The 15,433-nt window shown below is 37.2% G+C and overlaps 3 protein-coding genes across 8 annotated transcripts; 2 read left to right on the forward strand and 1 right to left on the reverse strand.

Moving 5' to 3' along the window:
- Positions 1–1,553: 1,553 nt before the first annotated feature.
- On the forward strand, positions 1,554–5,541 carry LOC133692495 (bifunctional nuclease 1). 2 transcript variants are annotated; one of them, XM_062113490.1, is made up of 11 exons: positions 1,554–1,906; positions 2,172–2,489; positions 2,630–2,800; positions 2,911–2,960; positions 3,098–3,154; positions 3,398–3,463; positions 3,564–3,638; positions 4,242–4,357; positions 4,670–4,761; positions 5,126–5,190; positions 5,288–5,541. In XM_062113490.1, the coding sequence occupies exons 2-10, from the start codon at positions 2,198–2,200 to the stop codon at positions 5,185–5,187; spliced, it is 981 nt and encodes a 326-aa protein (XP_061969474.1). In that variant the 5' UTR covers positions 1,554–1,906; positions 2,172–2,197; the 3' UTR covers positions 5,188–5,190; positions 5,288–5,541. The 2 variants fall into 2 exon arrangements, with proteins under 2 accessions (XP_061969474.1, XP_061969473.1); XM_062113489.1 differs by having other exon boundaries at positions 1,554–1,903.
- A 1,723-nt stretch (positions 5,542–7,264) lies between these two features.
- Positions 7,265–13,052, forward strand: LOC133692492 (phosphatidylinositol/phosphatidylcholine transfer protein SFH8-like). Of its 5 annotated transcripts, XR_009841904.1 has the most exons (15): positions 7,265–7,598; positions 7,841–8,141; positions 8,910–9,009; positions 9,293–9,559; positions 9,649–9,726; positions 9,843–9,944; positions 10,033–10,082; positions 10,179–10,278; positions 10,403–10,501; positions 10,587–10,700; positions 10,877–10,988; positions 11,554–11,951; positions 12,049–12,097; positions 12,286–12,360; positions 12,458–13,052. XR_009841904.1 is itself a non-coding variant. In XM_062113486.1 (14 exons), the coding sequence occupies exons 1-14, from the start codon at positions 7,565–7,567 to the stop codon at positions 12,476–12,478; spliced, it is 1,803 nt and encodes a 600-aa protein (XP_061969470.1). In that variant the 5' UTR covers positions 7,265–7,564; the 3' UTR covers positions 12,479–13,052. The 5 variants fall into 5 exon arrangements, 3 of the variants coding, with proteins under 3 accessions (XP_061969470.1, XP_061969469.1, XP_061969471.1); XR_009841903.1 differs by having other exon boundaries at positions 12,049–12,360; XM_062113486.1 differs by lacking the exon at positions 12,049–12,097 and having other exon boundaries at positions 9,341–9,559.
- Positions 12,762–14,759, reverse strand: LOC133692494 (AAA-ATPase At3g50940-like). The gene is made up of 2 exons (XM_062113488.1): positions 13,585–14,759; positions 12,762–13,441 (listed from the first exon to the last, which is right to left on the reverse strand). Exons 1-2 carry the CDS (start codon positions 14,551–14,553, stop codon positions 13,070–13,072), a joined length of 1,341 nt encoding a protein of 446 aa, XP_061969472.1. The 5' UTR covers positions 14,554–14,759; the 3' UTR covers positions 12,762–13,069.
- Positions 14,760–15,433: the final 674 nt, after the last annotated feature.

Genomic DNA, 15,433 nt, shown 5'->3' on the forward strand with positions numbered 1-15,433 from the left:
GCGGGGTAAGTCGATTACGTGTAGATTCTGTAAGATTGGTGAAGGATGTTTCCGTTCAATTTTGACAAGCAGTGCCACCAAAATAAAATTATATTTTCACAGGCAGGATATCAAGTGAGAATGGCCGAACTTTGACAGATTTGTCGCACGGGACATTGTTTTTCTTCACATCCTATATATGACCATGGCCTAGTTAGGTGAGAGCATTTGGTGCGTTTACGGCGTTATATTTGTCCATGAACAGAGGATTAGCGAATAATTTGTGGTAAAGTGAAGAGCTAACATCTTGCTTCCTAATTAATGCATTATCATTTCTATAAAGCTTTTGACTTTTATATTGTTGCCCATCAAATACATCTTTATTAAACTTGATTTAAATAAGTTTGGTTGATCTTGTCAACTCTCCCCATCTTAAAATAAAAACATTTCAAGTCTTCTTTTTTTTTTAAGTAGAAATGAAATTGTCTTGGATAAAAAAAATAAAAAAGCAAAACAACGTTGCTCCGGATAATTTTTTTTAAAAAATCCTTGAATTCAATTTAGTCAGATCTTATTGAAGTTTTACTAAGTATAAGTTAATTTAAAAATTAAATTGAGTTTTACAGTAAAATAAAATATTTTAATGTGGAAACTAGTATAAATACAAAATCTGTTGTTGCATTATAAAAACGATGAATCGAACCAAATGTTTGATTGATAAATGGAAGCTCCTCCTTCTCTTTTTAAGCATGTTTGTTTTTGCATTGTAAAGGTGTTTTTGAAAAAAATTGAAATTTTTTTATTTTTTTATTCACTTCAAATTAATATTTTTTTAGTATTTTTAAATTATTTTAATATACCAATATTAAAAATAATTTTTAAAAAATAAAAAAATATTATTTTAATATATTTATAATTAAAAAATATTTTAAAAAATCACTACAGTCTTATTCCTAAAAACCACCATCCCAAAAAAGCTATATAGAGCTACAAAGCTCCTATTAACATTCTGCCGCCAAGTTTGACATTAGGTAAACAATGCTTTTCCATATTTGTAATTAAAGGTAACTACTCGGTTTTATATAGATTTATCTTCCATATTATAACGCTGGATTCGGATTCAAGTGAAGACTATAAGAAAAATCTTACAAGTCTCGGCATGAATTCTGTGTTAAAAGACGAAATACTATTATTACTATAAAACAATTTAACCAGTATTACTGTAAAGAAAATATATTTTTTTAACCTTTTTTAAAATCAAAACTAGAAAACCTTTCCGTTATATAAAAAAAATCCCTTAATTACCATTAAAAAAAAAATTCAAAACTTAAATATCAAAAAAATTCATTAAAAAAACTCAAAATAAAATTCAACGATGAAGTTACCATTATTCATCTAAGAAAAGAAGAAGAAATTAATCATGATCATTTTTCAAACATCTGGATGTTGACTTTAATTGTATTGCATGACAGGGTTATACGTATGCCATTACACAGACTAACAAGGCTAGAACCGTCATTTGCAAAAACATCATCGATAAGAAAAGCCCAGCTCACATTCTCTCTACAGTTATATATTATCAATCGGTGCTGTAGCATCTCTTATCTCTCGCAATCTCTTACTGCTAAACCAAAAAAACAGAATCTCTTATCTGCTCTCACACCCTCTCTCTTTTTCCCTTATTATCCGATCCTCCTTGTCGGTTCTCCCATCTGTATATGCTCTCAATTCCTTACTCTACAAGCTTTCTTCAACAACTAACCCACTCCACTCTCCTTGATCCTTTATTTTTTTATTTTTGAACTTGATTTGATCGTTTCTCTTTAACCCTTTCTCGATTGCTGAGAAAACTGTAAATACAAGATCGAGAAACTGAAGGTCTTACTGGTTACGTTTTACCAGCTGTGATCGGTGATTTTCAGGTGTGGTGGATTTTTTTATCTTCGTTTCCTTTGATTCTTTTTGAGTAAACACGGATCGTTTGATTTGTAGAAAAGATGATCGTAATTTTTTTTTGTCTGAAAGCAAGTAGGAAACTTGAGTTTTTGTGTTTTGTTTCTAATTCTGGAAAAGACACGGTTTACAGTATATTATTCCTTTGATCATAAATTACAAAATAAATAAATCTTCAATTTCACCTCAATTTCGCTTTTTAATTACGGTTTTAACCTCTGTTATTATTCCTGTTTCAGTTAATTTTTTTTTTTAAAGAGGAGAGATGGTGTCGCTGCAAGGACCGGTAATATGCCCTACTGTGGGTGCAAAACAAGCAGGAAAACAGGCTTTCCCGATGACTGGTCCCTTGGTGAAAGCTAGGCTGGTTAGAAGTGAATTGTGGGGATTTAAGGGTTACAAAACTAAGGTGGGTCTTACTTCTCGGCAACTGAAAGCGCGAAGATGCAATACAGTGCAGTGTAGTTTGAGCTCATCGTCAGATGGTAATGGGAGTACAGCCGAGAATTTCAATGAAAATGATGAAGATTATGTGAACTCCAGTGTCGTTGAAGCTGGTAGGGTTTGCCTTTAAATTACATTAGAGTATCTTGTCTTAGTGATTGTATACTGCCAGCATTAATCATTGAAGATTTTTTTGTGCAATGTGGTTTGTGATGTATTTAAATTGTTGATTTGAATTGGGTTTTTCATGTAGTTGAGGTGAAGAGTGGATCGGATGGTTTTGTGATCAAAATGAGGGATGGAAGGCACTTAAGATGTGTCCACAACAACCCTCAAGGTGGGCATCTACCGGATTATGCTCCCCATCCTGCGATTGTATTGAAGATGGAAGATGGGACTGGTCTTCTTCTTCCAATAATTGTTTGTATGTTCGCTGTTATACTCAGTAGTTTCTAATACATTCTTTGCAATACTTTAGAGACCAGTGCTTACTTTGTCATTTTGGAGTGATGTTCTGCATTTGATTGCTTTCAGTGGAGATGCCAAGTGTGTTGCTCATGGCAGCAGTGCGCAATGTCCAAATTGTATGTATTTAGTTTCCTTATTAATGTGATAGGATTTTTATTTCGGAATAACGGAGTTGTCAAATGTGGACTTTGGCAACTGCTTGGATTTGTTTCATATATAGCTATGCTGAGGAATTTTGGCTGTCGGTTTCCAGGCAAGACCAACTATGTATCAAGTGGTGAGGGACATGGTTGAAAAGATGGGTTTTGAAGTAAGTTGGTGTTTCTTCTTCTCTTCCCTTTTCTTTTCATAAACAAAGAAAATAAAAAAATAGAGAGAGAGAGAGAGGCCAGGCTCAAGCACGTGGAAGTGCATAAACAAGCCTAATGCCATATAGCCTACACCATAGAAAATCTACGAAGGAGATGCGAAGTATACTTTCCTTATTTTCTACCATTGTAAGTGAAATACTACTAATTTACACCGTTGTTTTGATTATGATTCTCTTTTGCAGGTCAAACTTGTTAGAGTTACGAAGAGAGTGCATGAAGCATACTTTGCCCAGTTGTACCTCACTAAGGTATACCCTTATTTTTTTCATTTGAATCAGTCCATGGTGCATTTGACTTACTTGTATAACTACGAGTAGAAATAGTTCACACTCTTTGATGTTGTCACAGATTGGTAATGAAACTGAATGTGTCAGCTTTGATCTTCGTCCATCAGATGCCATCAATATTGCTGTTAGATGCAAGGTACTCTGTGTATTTCATTCATTTTGTTGGCTGCACCAATATACTCAATGCCAAAGCTTGCTTGACTGAGTGAAGGTGCTAGTTTTCTTGAAATTTCCTGTCGAGAAAAGCCCTAAAAATGTTGATATAAATGGGCTTTCTCATCTAGTGTAAGTGAATGTGAAATGCCTACTGCAATGCATACATCTTTATTCTGGAATGCCGAGTCAAATGGATTTTCATGTCTTATATCTGGTGCTTGTTAGGCTAAATCCCTAATGTAATATGCAATGCCTAAATCTGTATCCTGGCAAAGCACATCAAATCATGATGTCGTCTTGACTTTGACACCCGCATGCTAGTTGGTACTTTTGATCATTAAAAATGTACCTTGTTTCTCTGTTTCTCCTGCATCATTTTTATCTTTCTTTGTGGTGGAAAGAGAGAGCAACTTTCTGATAATTGTTTATCTATTAGGAATTAAAAGAAAGCATGATTCAAGATCGTCAGCAGAGTGACTTAAGCAGTAAAACTGAAATAAACAATGTTTCGATATTGAACCTCTTACAAACTTATTAGTGGCTTGCTGATCAGTAGAAGTGCATCTTTCCTTAATCTGTGTAGGTGCCTATTCAAGTTAATAAGTACCTGGCGTACAGTGATGGAATGAGAGTCATTGAATCTGGAAAGCCAATTCAGTCTCCTGCTTCAGATGGCTTATTATTCACTGAACTTGATAGGTAAGTGTGGAAATCTTTAGATATTTTCTTTCCTTCATTTGTTTATCCTTCAGTAGTGAAAATAAAAGTTGCTGGATTTCTCTGGCAAGAAGATTGTTACCCAATAGCAGGTGTGCATCAGTTCAAATACTATTTAGCCAATATTTTGTAATTCATGTTCAGGGATGAAGGCCTTCCCTAGATTCAAGAACATGTCTGCTGTCTGTGATTCTAAAGTTAACTAATAATAATTTGAAAAATAAGAATTCGAATTTATCTTAATTATGCCTCGGTTTTGGGAAAGAGGAGTTAATTGGAATTGATATGGTTCAGGCCCACTGGACAACCTTGTCTTGATACCAAGGAGTTTAATCTTGTGCGCAACATGTTTACAGCTGCATTCGAGGAACGTTATGGAGATGCTGGTATGTTTCACTCATTTTTGCCTGCATGTTTTATGTGCTTTCTATTTCAGCAGCTTCCTTTGCCTATTTAGCCAATATCCATCGTCAATTTGAAAGAAACCAGATTGATTTTTGCTGATAATCACAGCTCTGACCAGTCTATATAAACTTCTTGTGATTAAACACAAAGTCAATGTAATAAGCTACTTTAAATTTTAAAACTCCCTGCTGCTTATCATTTTGGGTGGTCTGGTTCAAAATTTTCCGAAGTAGTCCTTAGTCTATTACAACTGCATTGTAAAGCCTTTACTTTTTGTCATGCTAATTAGTTATTTTCAATGCTGTAATAACTTCACATCTTTATATTTTTCATGATTTGCTACAGCTCAATGGAGAGACAAACTTGGTCAATTTCGGGCAAAGAGGAACTTGAAGAAATATACATGACAGGTGCAAATCCAATCAGTGATTCAGTGCAAAGAAATTTGTTTATTTGATTCAATCAACAAAGGTTTACTAACGCATTATTTGTTCTTGGCTGTTTCAGTTCTCACTGCTTAAAACTTGTATATATAAACCATTGTTGGAAAGGTGGTGATGATGGTGGGATTAAGTGATTATGTGGCGGCATTCCACTCTATCATTATGTATGTAGCAAGTATGTGAATATATGTATAGATAAACTTCGCTAATGAAATGCTGGAAGCAATTGACGATAGTTGATTTCCGCATATTATTCTTGAATGGAAGGCAATTCCCTCTAGCTATCTAATCACGCAAGGGATTGGCTTTGCATCAAAAGCTTTTTGCTGCTTTATGCTCTATAGCTTTACAAAGGTATGTCTGGAAGAGTATCAAAATCACATCACCCAGTAAATTATTGAAATCCAGTAAATAATAGTGAAGATGACTTGCTCTCTTTGTTTGTTTTAATATTCGTCGGCTCTAGATGTCTACGTCAGATATCAGTCTGTCAGCTTCTGCATGGTAAGTGAGGGCATTTCCAGCTTGACCCACTTGGTCTTCTCCCCCCTTTTGTTTTAGATAGACCCGCGTGGTCCTTTATTTCAAGGGCGTTCTTTGAATTGCTGTGCTGCCATGGACCTGTATATTTTCTTCTTATGCTTAGCCTGAGTTGACACTGCCCCCGCTTTAGCACCAAAACTAGAGAGGGAGAAAAGCAAAGAACCAGTCCACGAAGAATGTCCCTAGTTGTATCTCTTTCCCCTTCTTAACTATGGAGTTCTTTGCCTTTTCACTGCAAGGGATTCTCGAATAATGGAAAGCCCAAAAACCTAAAGTGGCCCGAACCTGCTTTGACCTTATATTCTTTATTCTAACCTGCTTTTAGTGCACCTGGAATGGCGTTCTTAATTATCTTCGGACCAAGGCCATGCTCGAAAAACGCAGCATGACATGATGTGAGATTTTTAACTGTGAACCCTGCAAGGTGCTGCTTTTATGGTTTTGTTCTGTTCACTTCCGCCCAAACGAGAAGTTCAATCTTCTCAAGGGAACTCTCGGAGGAAACCGGATGACAGATGTCATCATCATGTGCTCGTACGGATTCCAGGCATGTATCGTCACTTCAACTCTGTCCAGTTGCTACAAGTCAAACTCGGTGAATCTTGACGATCTCAGCTCTTGAAGGGCATGTATCGTCCCTCAAGACTGGGTCCCGGTAAGAAAGCCAACCGAGCAAACAAGTTCTAAAATCTGGGACTATTTGAACAAGTGAGAGAGACGTTTGCTATTAATTAAAATTCTCGTGGTGCCCAGAATACTTGGAATTACGAAAAGTGTAGATTACAAGAACAGCAACGTCTCTCTCCTTTCCAGCCAAGCCTAGTTACGTATCGATTAAAGAGTCTGGATTGATGGCTTCGAGGCTGAAATTCGAATTTCCTTAATCTCATCCAAATACGGTCAGCATTATATATTATCAATGAGGACTTGAGAACAGCACAGGCGATTATAGAAAATGACAAGAAGGATTTGGCACAATTGTGCAACACTTTTTGGTCTGGAAAACTGCTGGACCAAGTTGGATCAGCACTAAACTTGAAACAATGGATAGTCTTGGGCGGATGAACAAGAAATCGGCTGGTCCTGGGAACATGTCACCTTTTATTTTACTAATATTATAAATTAATTCTGATTAATAAAAAAGAAACAAAAACAAAATATGATGGATGCAACCTTGAACCTACGATCCAGTTTAAATTGATGGGTCGGAATCCAATGGTTGACCACCGATTGGTTGAGCCACCGAACAAAAGGTCAAATTGACGGGTCGGTGACCCGGGGGCATCACCCGTTCACCTCAATCCAAATTGATTTCAGTTTCTAGACGGGAAAAAAAAATGACAAGAAGGCAGTTAAAACGAAACAACCACGCGGTGTCGGCTTGTAAAACTCCCGCCAAAGCAAAAACCCCAGTTGGCTCCACCAACTGTCGCCGTTGGCTCTAGCCTCCAGGACCCACCAGCACACTCGACAGCCATGCAATAAAGATCAGCCGCATCTATACGCACCGTCTCTCCGCCTTTCCTTCTTCTTCAGTTAAAAAACAACTTTTTATTCGCTCATTTACAGATAATTACTACTGCTCCTCTTCTTTTCTTCAGTTTATCAATTTCCATTTCGTAACGCTCCTTCTCCTTCCGTCACCACTACCTTTTCCTCTACCAGCAGAAGCAGTCCATGGCAGTTTAAAAAGATTCTTCTGAACTCCGTCAAAAAAAAATCCAAATAAGCAATACAACAGTTACCACAGTCCTTAATTATTATTATTCTTTTGTAATATTGATCTCTAATTCTTGACATGTCGAGTCCGTCGGATCGCTTAGGGAGGCCTTGTAAGTTCTCTCTTTCTTTAATTATTGAATTTGATTTTTGTCATAAATTCTGTACCAAATTTTTTTTTTAATTTTCTTTGGCGGAACAATCTTTGTTTAGAAATCACAGTTTACTAGATTATCAAAATTGTGAAAATTAACAATTTTGGAAAGAAAATAGTGGTTTAAATTGTAATGACTTGTTCTAAAACCATGGAATTAAATTTTTTAAAAACTTTTTTTTAATTATTTGATGTTTTTAGGTCTTGAGGGGTTCTCTAGTAATGAAGAGAAAAGAGAGAGGAAATCGGATTTTGAGAACTCAGAGGAAGAAAGGAAGACTAGAATTGGGAGTTTGAAAAGGAAAGCAATGAAGGCGTCTAGTAAACTCAGGCGTTCTCTCACGAAAAGCAAGAAAAAAGGTACTGGTGGCGAAGGGGTTTCTGCTGCAATTGAGGATGTTCGAGATGTTGAGGAGCTTCGGGTTGTAGATTCATTTAAACAGTTACTTATGGCGGACGATTTGCTTCCTGCTAGACATGATGATTATCATATGTTATTGAGGTTCCTTTTCTTCTTTGCTTGCTTGTAGTGCTGATTACGGTCTTGATAAAATATTTTCTTTGCTTTCGTCATTTTTATTTTAATTCATCAAATGTTCTCTTATTGATTGCTTGTTAGCCCGTGTCCTTTGTTTTATTGATTATTTAAATAATCGTTTGCTTCAGTAAATTCGGAATGGGTTTTGTCAGGTTTTTAGGTGTTTTCCTCTTTCAAATATTATTCAGAGGCTGATTATGTAATTTGCCAATTGCTTTGTCAATAAATAAATCGAGATTGGCCTGTAAAAAACTGGGAAAATGATTGGCTGCTTGAAGTCTTCAATGCTATGATGCAAGACGAATGGGAAAATGATTGACTATGTGGTGTTCCTGATTTTCTTTTTGAAGCTCCCCTTTGACTTCACCTGGTTAGATTGTCATCCAATTATTTAGCTCTTTTTTTTTTTGTCCTTTTATGAATTTCAATTTCAATTGCAGAAGTGATGAGAGGGTCGCCAATTAACAGTGATAGCTGCATTGTTCATTTTGGTTTTCAAATCAATCAAATATAGGCTGTGGTATGAGCATTTACAGTGGTTGTTTCATGTTCAGATTTCGTCTTTCTAAGTAAACTTTTATGAGGTTCAATGATCGTGTACACATTGGAAGTGAGAGCTGTTATTAATGTTTCTATTTTCACATATTTCTTGATGCTCAAAATGAGGAATAGTTGGTTCAGCTTAGCAGAACTTTTGTGCAGCTTCAATACTCAAGAATCTCGTTTTTGCAGGTTCTTAAAAGCAAGGAAGTTTGATGTTGAGAAAGCCAAACAGATGTGGGCCAACATGCTACAGTGGAGGAAAGACTTCGGTACTGACACAATTTTGGAGGTAACACTAACACAATCCTTCTTCATTTCTGTATCCTTACATCTTCATTTTATGGTGGCTATTCTTAGAGAAATTTTTAGGTAGACTAAGTCTACCACCTCACTCATAGACTGATCCAATAAACACAAGACACTAGGATAAAATACAGCGGTCTCCGCTTGTTGATGTATGCATTCCACATCATTTTGTCTATCTATCTTCGCCTAGTCTATGAGTGATGCGGTAGACTTAGTCTATGAAGTAAATAATTTCTCCTATTCTTAAGTTTAGTGGCATTGTTCAGGATTTCGAGTTCAGTGAGTTGAAAGAAGTTCTAAATTACTACCCTCAGGGTTATCATGGTGTAGATAAGGATGGGAGACCCGTTTACATCGAAAGACTTGGAAAAGTTGATTCCAGCAAACTTATGGAAGTGACCACTTTAGAAAGATATTTGAGATATCACGTGCAGGAGTTTGAAAAGACATTCGCGATTAAGTTTCCAGCTTGCTCCATTGCCGCAAAGAGACACATAGATTCAAGTACAACTATTTTGGATGTGCAAGGACTTGTATGTTTTATTTATTAATATCGGGTTTTTTTTTATACCTCTTCGAGGTTGTTACATTCTGCATTCTTTTTTAACAAATTTTTCTCTAGGGTTTAAAAAACTTCACCAAGTCCGCGCGAGAACTCATCATTCAGCTCCAGAAGATTGATGGTGACAACTATCCTGAGGTATGTGATTTTGCTCTCAATTTTCATAGAAGTTTTTCTTTAACACTGACTCTTATGCCTAAAAATCAAGTTGGGAAGCTATTTTGTTACAAGAGCTAAAACAGAAACTTGCACAGACACTTTGCAGAATGTTTGTCATTAATGCTGGTCCTGGTTTTAAGCTGCTCTGGAAAACAGTGAAATCTTTTCTCGATCCCAACACAGCTTCCAAGATTTATGTGAGTAGTGCTTTCCTCAGTTTTGTTGAATTGCCTAACATTTACAGTTGACAGATGTATACTAGCTGATTTTGGAATTTTAACTCAGGTTCTTGGTAACAAGTACCAGAGCAAGTTGCTTGAAATAATAGGCTCTAGGTAACAAAATTCTACGATTATTTCCTTGCTAGTTATCTTCCCTTTCAATTATACAAACTGTCTAAAACTTTTAAAAATATCTTGGAATTTGTTCAGTGAGTTGCCCGAGTTTTTAGGTGGTAGCTGTACTTGTACTGATCAGGGAGGCTGTATGAGATCTGACAAGGGGCCGTGGAAAGATCCAAACATTTTAAAGGTGTGGTGATTACTTTAAATTCTATGTGGTGCCTTTGTATGTTGAAACACCATTATTCAGACTTCTGTTTTTGGTAAAGCGCTTTTCTAATATGTTCATGTTATATGATTAATTGTCCGTCCAGATGGTTCTCACTGGTGAAGCACAATATTCCAGACAAATAGTAACTATTTCAAATAGTGGGGGCAGGGTAATTGCTTATGACAAGCCATTCAATCAAATGGTAAACTCTCTCGGGAAAGCTTCTGTCTTGTACGATACTCAACTGCATGTTCTCTAAACTTGGTTTTTTTTTTTGGCTAAGCCAGATAAAAACAAGTGATACTTCCAATGCAGAGTCAGGATCTGAAGTGGAAGATGTTGGCTCTCCGAAGCCAACTGGGAGCTATTTACTGCCAAGCCTGGTTCCTGTCTCTGAAGAAGTAAGTTTTTCTGAAAGTTTATATGTACGAGTCTATGTGAAGTTTAGTTGAAGTTGTTTCACTTTAGAAGATGGATACATTAAAAGTATCTTCCAACAGAATGCATTCCTTGAATGAAATTCAAGTGTCTGTGGGTTTTGAGTGTATATATAATGCTAATATTTTAAATTATACAGGCTAGGGTGGCTGGTAAGACGAGTGCTGCCATTTTCCCTGATAACAATGGAAATATACCTATAATTGACAAGACAGTGGATGCTGAATTTCAAGATTCATCTCCTTCCACAGGTTAGCAAGATTCAACGCTATAATACGGATAAATTCTGACTGGTAACTGTTAGTGACTAGGGTCGATGTATGCAGAACTTGTGTAGATGGATTTTGTTGTAATAGATAGAGATAGGGTATCCTAGGATTGTGGCTGCCTTCTGGTTCTGCTGCCTCCTTGGTGTGGCAGCCCTGAGAAGGGAACTTTGAAATGAAGTTAAATGTAATTACTTTTATTGTAGTTTCACCCTTAGAGTTCCATTTTCCTTGTTTTTCCTTTGGGGAAATTAAAAAAACACCAATCATAGTAGGTGGGATGTTATGATACTTGGATATAAAAACAATACACTTTCAGGGCCTTTATATGGAGATCCAGACGTCTCCCTATTGTTTTGGGAGAACATTAAGTAAGAGACAAGTCATGGATCTTTTTCGCCTGGCTCATGCTCAAATTATCTTTTCTGATCAGGGGTATCACCATGACTAGTTGGATTTCACGAGGACTTCACTGGTTTAAGTTGGAGTAAATGTTATTTGATGTGATATTATATCAGATGCTGAACAAAATTAATGAAATTGGTTGCAGGCACACCTTCTCTGTTAAGTGTAGAGAAGATTTCAGAAGGAATCTCTGCTCGTACCTGGGCTGTGCTTGTGGCCGTCTTCATAACCCTTCTTGCTTTCTTCCGTTCAATGGCATTTTGGAAGGCCAAGAAACACTCTGCATCTGATTCTGCCAGTGACATTACTGACCTGACTTTTGAATCGGCGCCAAAGGAGGAATTCCGACCCCCTTCTCCCACTCCAGGGTTTACTGAGGCAGACCTTCTTTCATCTGTCATGAAAAGGCTGGGTGAACTTGAGCAGAAGGTTGACACATTACAGACAACACCTTTCCAGATGCCTTGTGAAAAAGAGGAGCTACTTCATGCTGCTGTCTATCGTGTGGATGCATTAGAAGCAGAGCTAATTGCAACGAAAAAGGTAACTGTCTCTCTTGTTTAGATATTTTTTCTGGTAGAATTAAGTCTTCACCAACTGAATATGAAGCTATTAGATACATGAATCTCACTGGGTGTAGTTAATGGGATGGAGTGGGGTTGTATCTGAGTGTTGGGCAAGCTAAACAGGTTTGATGCCAATACCTCATTTTTCTGATGGCTCTTCGCCACCATGTTTTCTGCATTTGACAAATAACTATAATTTTTAGGAATACTTGTTTAATCAGAAATTGATAATGTGAACCTTTGGATGGAAAGAAAATTTGTACTTGTGGTCCATGTGGCATATTTCTAACCATCATGCTTCTCACTCAAAGGCTTTGCACGAAGCTTTAATCAGGCTAGAAGAACTTCTTGCATATGTAGATGGTTGTGAAAAGGCAAGTTTTCAGGTAAGAGTATAATCTTTCATCTGAATTTTAAAAGCACAGATCGAAAGCACCACTTTTTTTCATTCACTGACATCAAGGATTTGGCTGCCTGATGCAGAAAAAGAAGTTTTGCTGGTGAAGAGGTTTCTGCACAGGAGGAATTTATGTTGATACCTTCGTTAATTTCCATAATTAATCTTCCACAGATATACGAGGTAATATTCCAATTTGCTCTGGATGAGAATTTGGCATCCATAAAGAAGAGGGTGGGGCTGTTGCTCCTGTTGTGGTTTGCCTTCGTGAGATAAGTTGATAATTGTAGCTTAATTGGCGTGTTGCTGTTAAGAGAAGATACCAGAAAGAGAAGCGCGTTCCTGGCATTTTGTCTATTCTACATGAAATTGAAATGCAAGCCTGTAGTGTTTATTACTGAGAATTTGCACCAGTAGGCACAGGCCATTATTTGGGCAAGTAGCGTTGTGCCTTGTTTATTATAAAAAAAATTACGCCTGAAGTCTTTTCACATATAGATAGGGAAGTGTAAGGGATGTGAACATTGACCAAGAGGAAGAGAGGGAGAAGGTAGGATCCCTGATAAACAATTTGCCCGGATGCTGGGCTGCGAAAATACGGCAATGTAATAACAGTGCTGCAATCAAGCAGACAATCACAATCAAAATGAGGAACTTACACGACCAGTTTCAGATGTTAAACCAATGCTTATCAGCTTTCAATTAGTCCTGCTAGTTTCAGATGTTTCCTTGTCATGGAGAAACTTGATTAGTCCTTGAAGTGCAACTTCTGGATCCTCGCTTTTCATTAGCTCTCCAGCAACTTCTGCAGGTGTAGCCTGTACTCTCTCTAACAGCTCCTTAATTTCTCCGAATAAGGGATGCTCTTGAAGACGCAAATAATTAAGTGCCAGTGTCTTGAAACCATTGAAAGTGCAATATGACATGTGCAAGTGGACATCCATACGCCCTGGTCTTAGTAATGCTGGATCAAGCTGGTCCTTGTGATTTGTTGTGAACACTAATATTCTTTCATCTCCAGAACTTGACCACAAGCCATCAATAAAATTCAGAAGGCCAGACAGAGTTACCTGTGACATAAACACGACTTTGTTAGTAGCATTAAACAAACTTACACGACCAGTCTCAAGGTCGCAACTCGAGAGACACCCCACTCCTTGTATATATCATATTCGAACTCAGATATCCAAGTGAAAAATGGCATTGAAATTACCTCATCATCTTCTACGGACTCGAAAGACCGATCAATATCCTCTATCACTAACATTGACCGATTGCCTGTGCCAATCAACAACCTCCTCAAATCTGAATTGCATTGAACCTCTTTTAAGTCCAAATCATAAACATCAAATCTGAGATAATTAGCCATGGCTGCAACTAAGCTTGACTTCCCTGTTCCAGGTGGTCCATGAAACAAGTACCCGCGTTTCCAAGCCTTGCCTACCCTCCTATAAAACTCCCTACTTTCTACAAACCTATCTAGATCCTCAATCAATTCCCTTTTCATCTCTGGGTCCATTGCTATTGTATCAAACGTAGCAGGATGATCAAACTTGATAGAACCCCAATAATCAGGACCATTATAGTCAATAGTATGCAGTTTCACTGTCTTTTTTTCTTCCTTTATTGCTTTAGCTTTTTGCAAAATATAAGGAAAATATGAACTCAAAACCATGTCCCTGTGCTTTTTATGACAAGCTAGCTCGAAATATCGTACCTCAGACCATGAAAAGGCACTGTCTTGGCGTTTCTTGTTAGAAGAAACTAGCCCATCAACACGAGACGCCGCAACCCACTTAAACTTGACTCCCTTAAACACATCAAAAAGTTCCTGATTTTTATCAACACTAACTTCTAGTTCATCCTCCTTTTCTTGCTGATGTACCTTGATTTTACGCGTCGAAGGCAATAACTTTGAGCCTAAATACACGTTAGCAGCCTTGAACATTCGGTTCGCAACGAGTCCGTCGGATTCTTCAATGACAATAGTGAGCTGGGATGATAAACGGGATGATATTTTTTGAAGGCTCGAAGACAAATATTCGTTGACAGAATCGGGAAAGAGTTCGTTTATGATAGAGCGAAAGAGAATGGCAGAGGCAGTGAGAGAAGCTGCCACCGACAAGATAGTTTCATAGTGAGGAGGTGGTGGCCGTGGCAAGCTCTCCTTCGAGAACCACATAGTTTCTACTTGTTAGTTGAGTAAGATTGTCAAAGCTTGAAGACAATAAAAACTTGTTATTGCTGCAGATTTTTGGTGTCTTGGTGGGAGAAAAAACCCCCCGTTAAGAGACAAATAGGAAGAGCTCTCTCCAGAACTTTCTAACAGAGCCATGCTTGTTGAGAAAGAAATATTTTGAGTATTGTGAAGGGGGGAATAGGAAAACCTCTCTCCAGAACTCTCTCATAGCTTCGGTTTTTAATTCCCAAAAAAATTGACCTCTCTAGACTTTACCTCAGCAGGCATGTTCCTCACATTTATTTACCTCGGTGCAAATCCAAAAGAGATGAAAATATGTGAATATTGGCTTCACATGATAATTCATATAAAATAAATAAATAAACATAGTACACGAGATCATAAGTGGACTGTACATTGTGGGCTACCATTTCTTGTTGAGAATATTGTGATAGGTCTAGTATTAAGGGTCAAGTGATACGGCCTATATTGATAATTGGGCCCAACATGGGCCGTATAGTGTTAAGAAATTAGATTCTTGAGCCCGTTGGCTTCACTAGATCATTAACAACACTTACTAAAATGATTCGATTCGGTGTGAAAAATATTTAATGGTAAAAATTGAGTGAAGAAGAGAAAATTAGGTGCATCATAAATTATTGATAGATAGTTGTGTAAACGTGAAGAAATCCAAAGTGCGACCACTTCCAAGTCTTTTTCCTCAAAAATAAGCTTTTAATGTTCATAAAGAAAAGACACATCACTCACTCGATTATCTAATATCCTTGTTAATGCATCTATTTTCAAATACCAAGTGAATTCCATGTCGGGAAAACAAACACACCTTCTAAGTTTTGTCAACCCAACAACACACGTTGGAGGT

The sequence above is a fragment of the Populus nigra genome, chromosome 4 (genome assembly GCF_951802175.1).
Source record: "Populus nigra chromosome 4, ddPopNigr1.1, whole genome shotgun sequence".
In the NCBI taxonomy this organism is placed as follows: Eukaryota; Viridiplantae; Streptophyta; class Magnoliopsida; order Malpighiales; family Salicaceae; genus Populus; species Populus nigra.

Coding starts and splice junctions, on each gene's coding strand:
- LOC133692492 (XM_062113485.1), top strand. CDS start 7,565: ATGTCGAGTCCGTCGGATCGCTTAGGGAGGCCTT. Junction 8,142..8,909: donor GATTATCATATGTTATTGAG/GTTCCTTTTCTT, acceptor TCGTTTTTGCAG/GTTCTTAAAAGCAAGGAAGT. Junction 10,502..10,586: donor ACAAGCCATTCAATCAAATG/GTAAACTCTCTC, acceptor TGGCTAAGCCAG/ATAAAAACAAGTGATACTTC.
- LOC133692494 (XM_062113488.1), bottom strand. CDS start 14,553: ATGTGGTTCTCGAAGGAGAGCTTGCCACGGCCACCACCTCCTCACTAT. Junction 13,442..13,584: donor AGTCCGTAGAAGATGATGAG/GTAATTTCAATG, acceptor TTTATGTCACAG/GTAACTCTGTCTGGCCTTCT.
- LOC133692495 (XM_062113490.1), top strand. CDS start 2,198: ATGGTGTCGCTGCAAGGACCGGTAATATGCCCTACTGTGGGTGCAAAA. Junction 3,464..3,563: donor CCCAGTTGTACCTCACTAAG/GTATACCCTTAT, acceptor ATGTTGTCACAG/ATTGGTAATGAAACTGAATG. Junction 4,358..4,669: donor TTATTCACTGAACTTGATAG/GTAAGTGTGGAA, acceptor GATATGGTTCAG/GCCCACTGGACAACCTTGTC.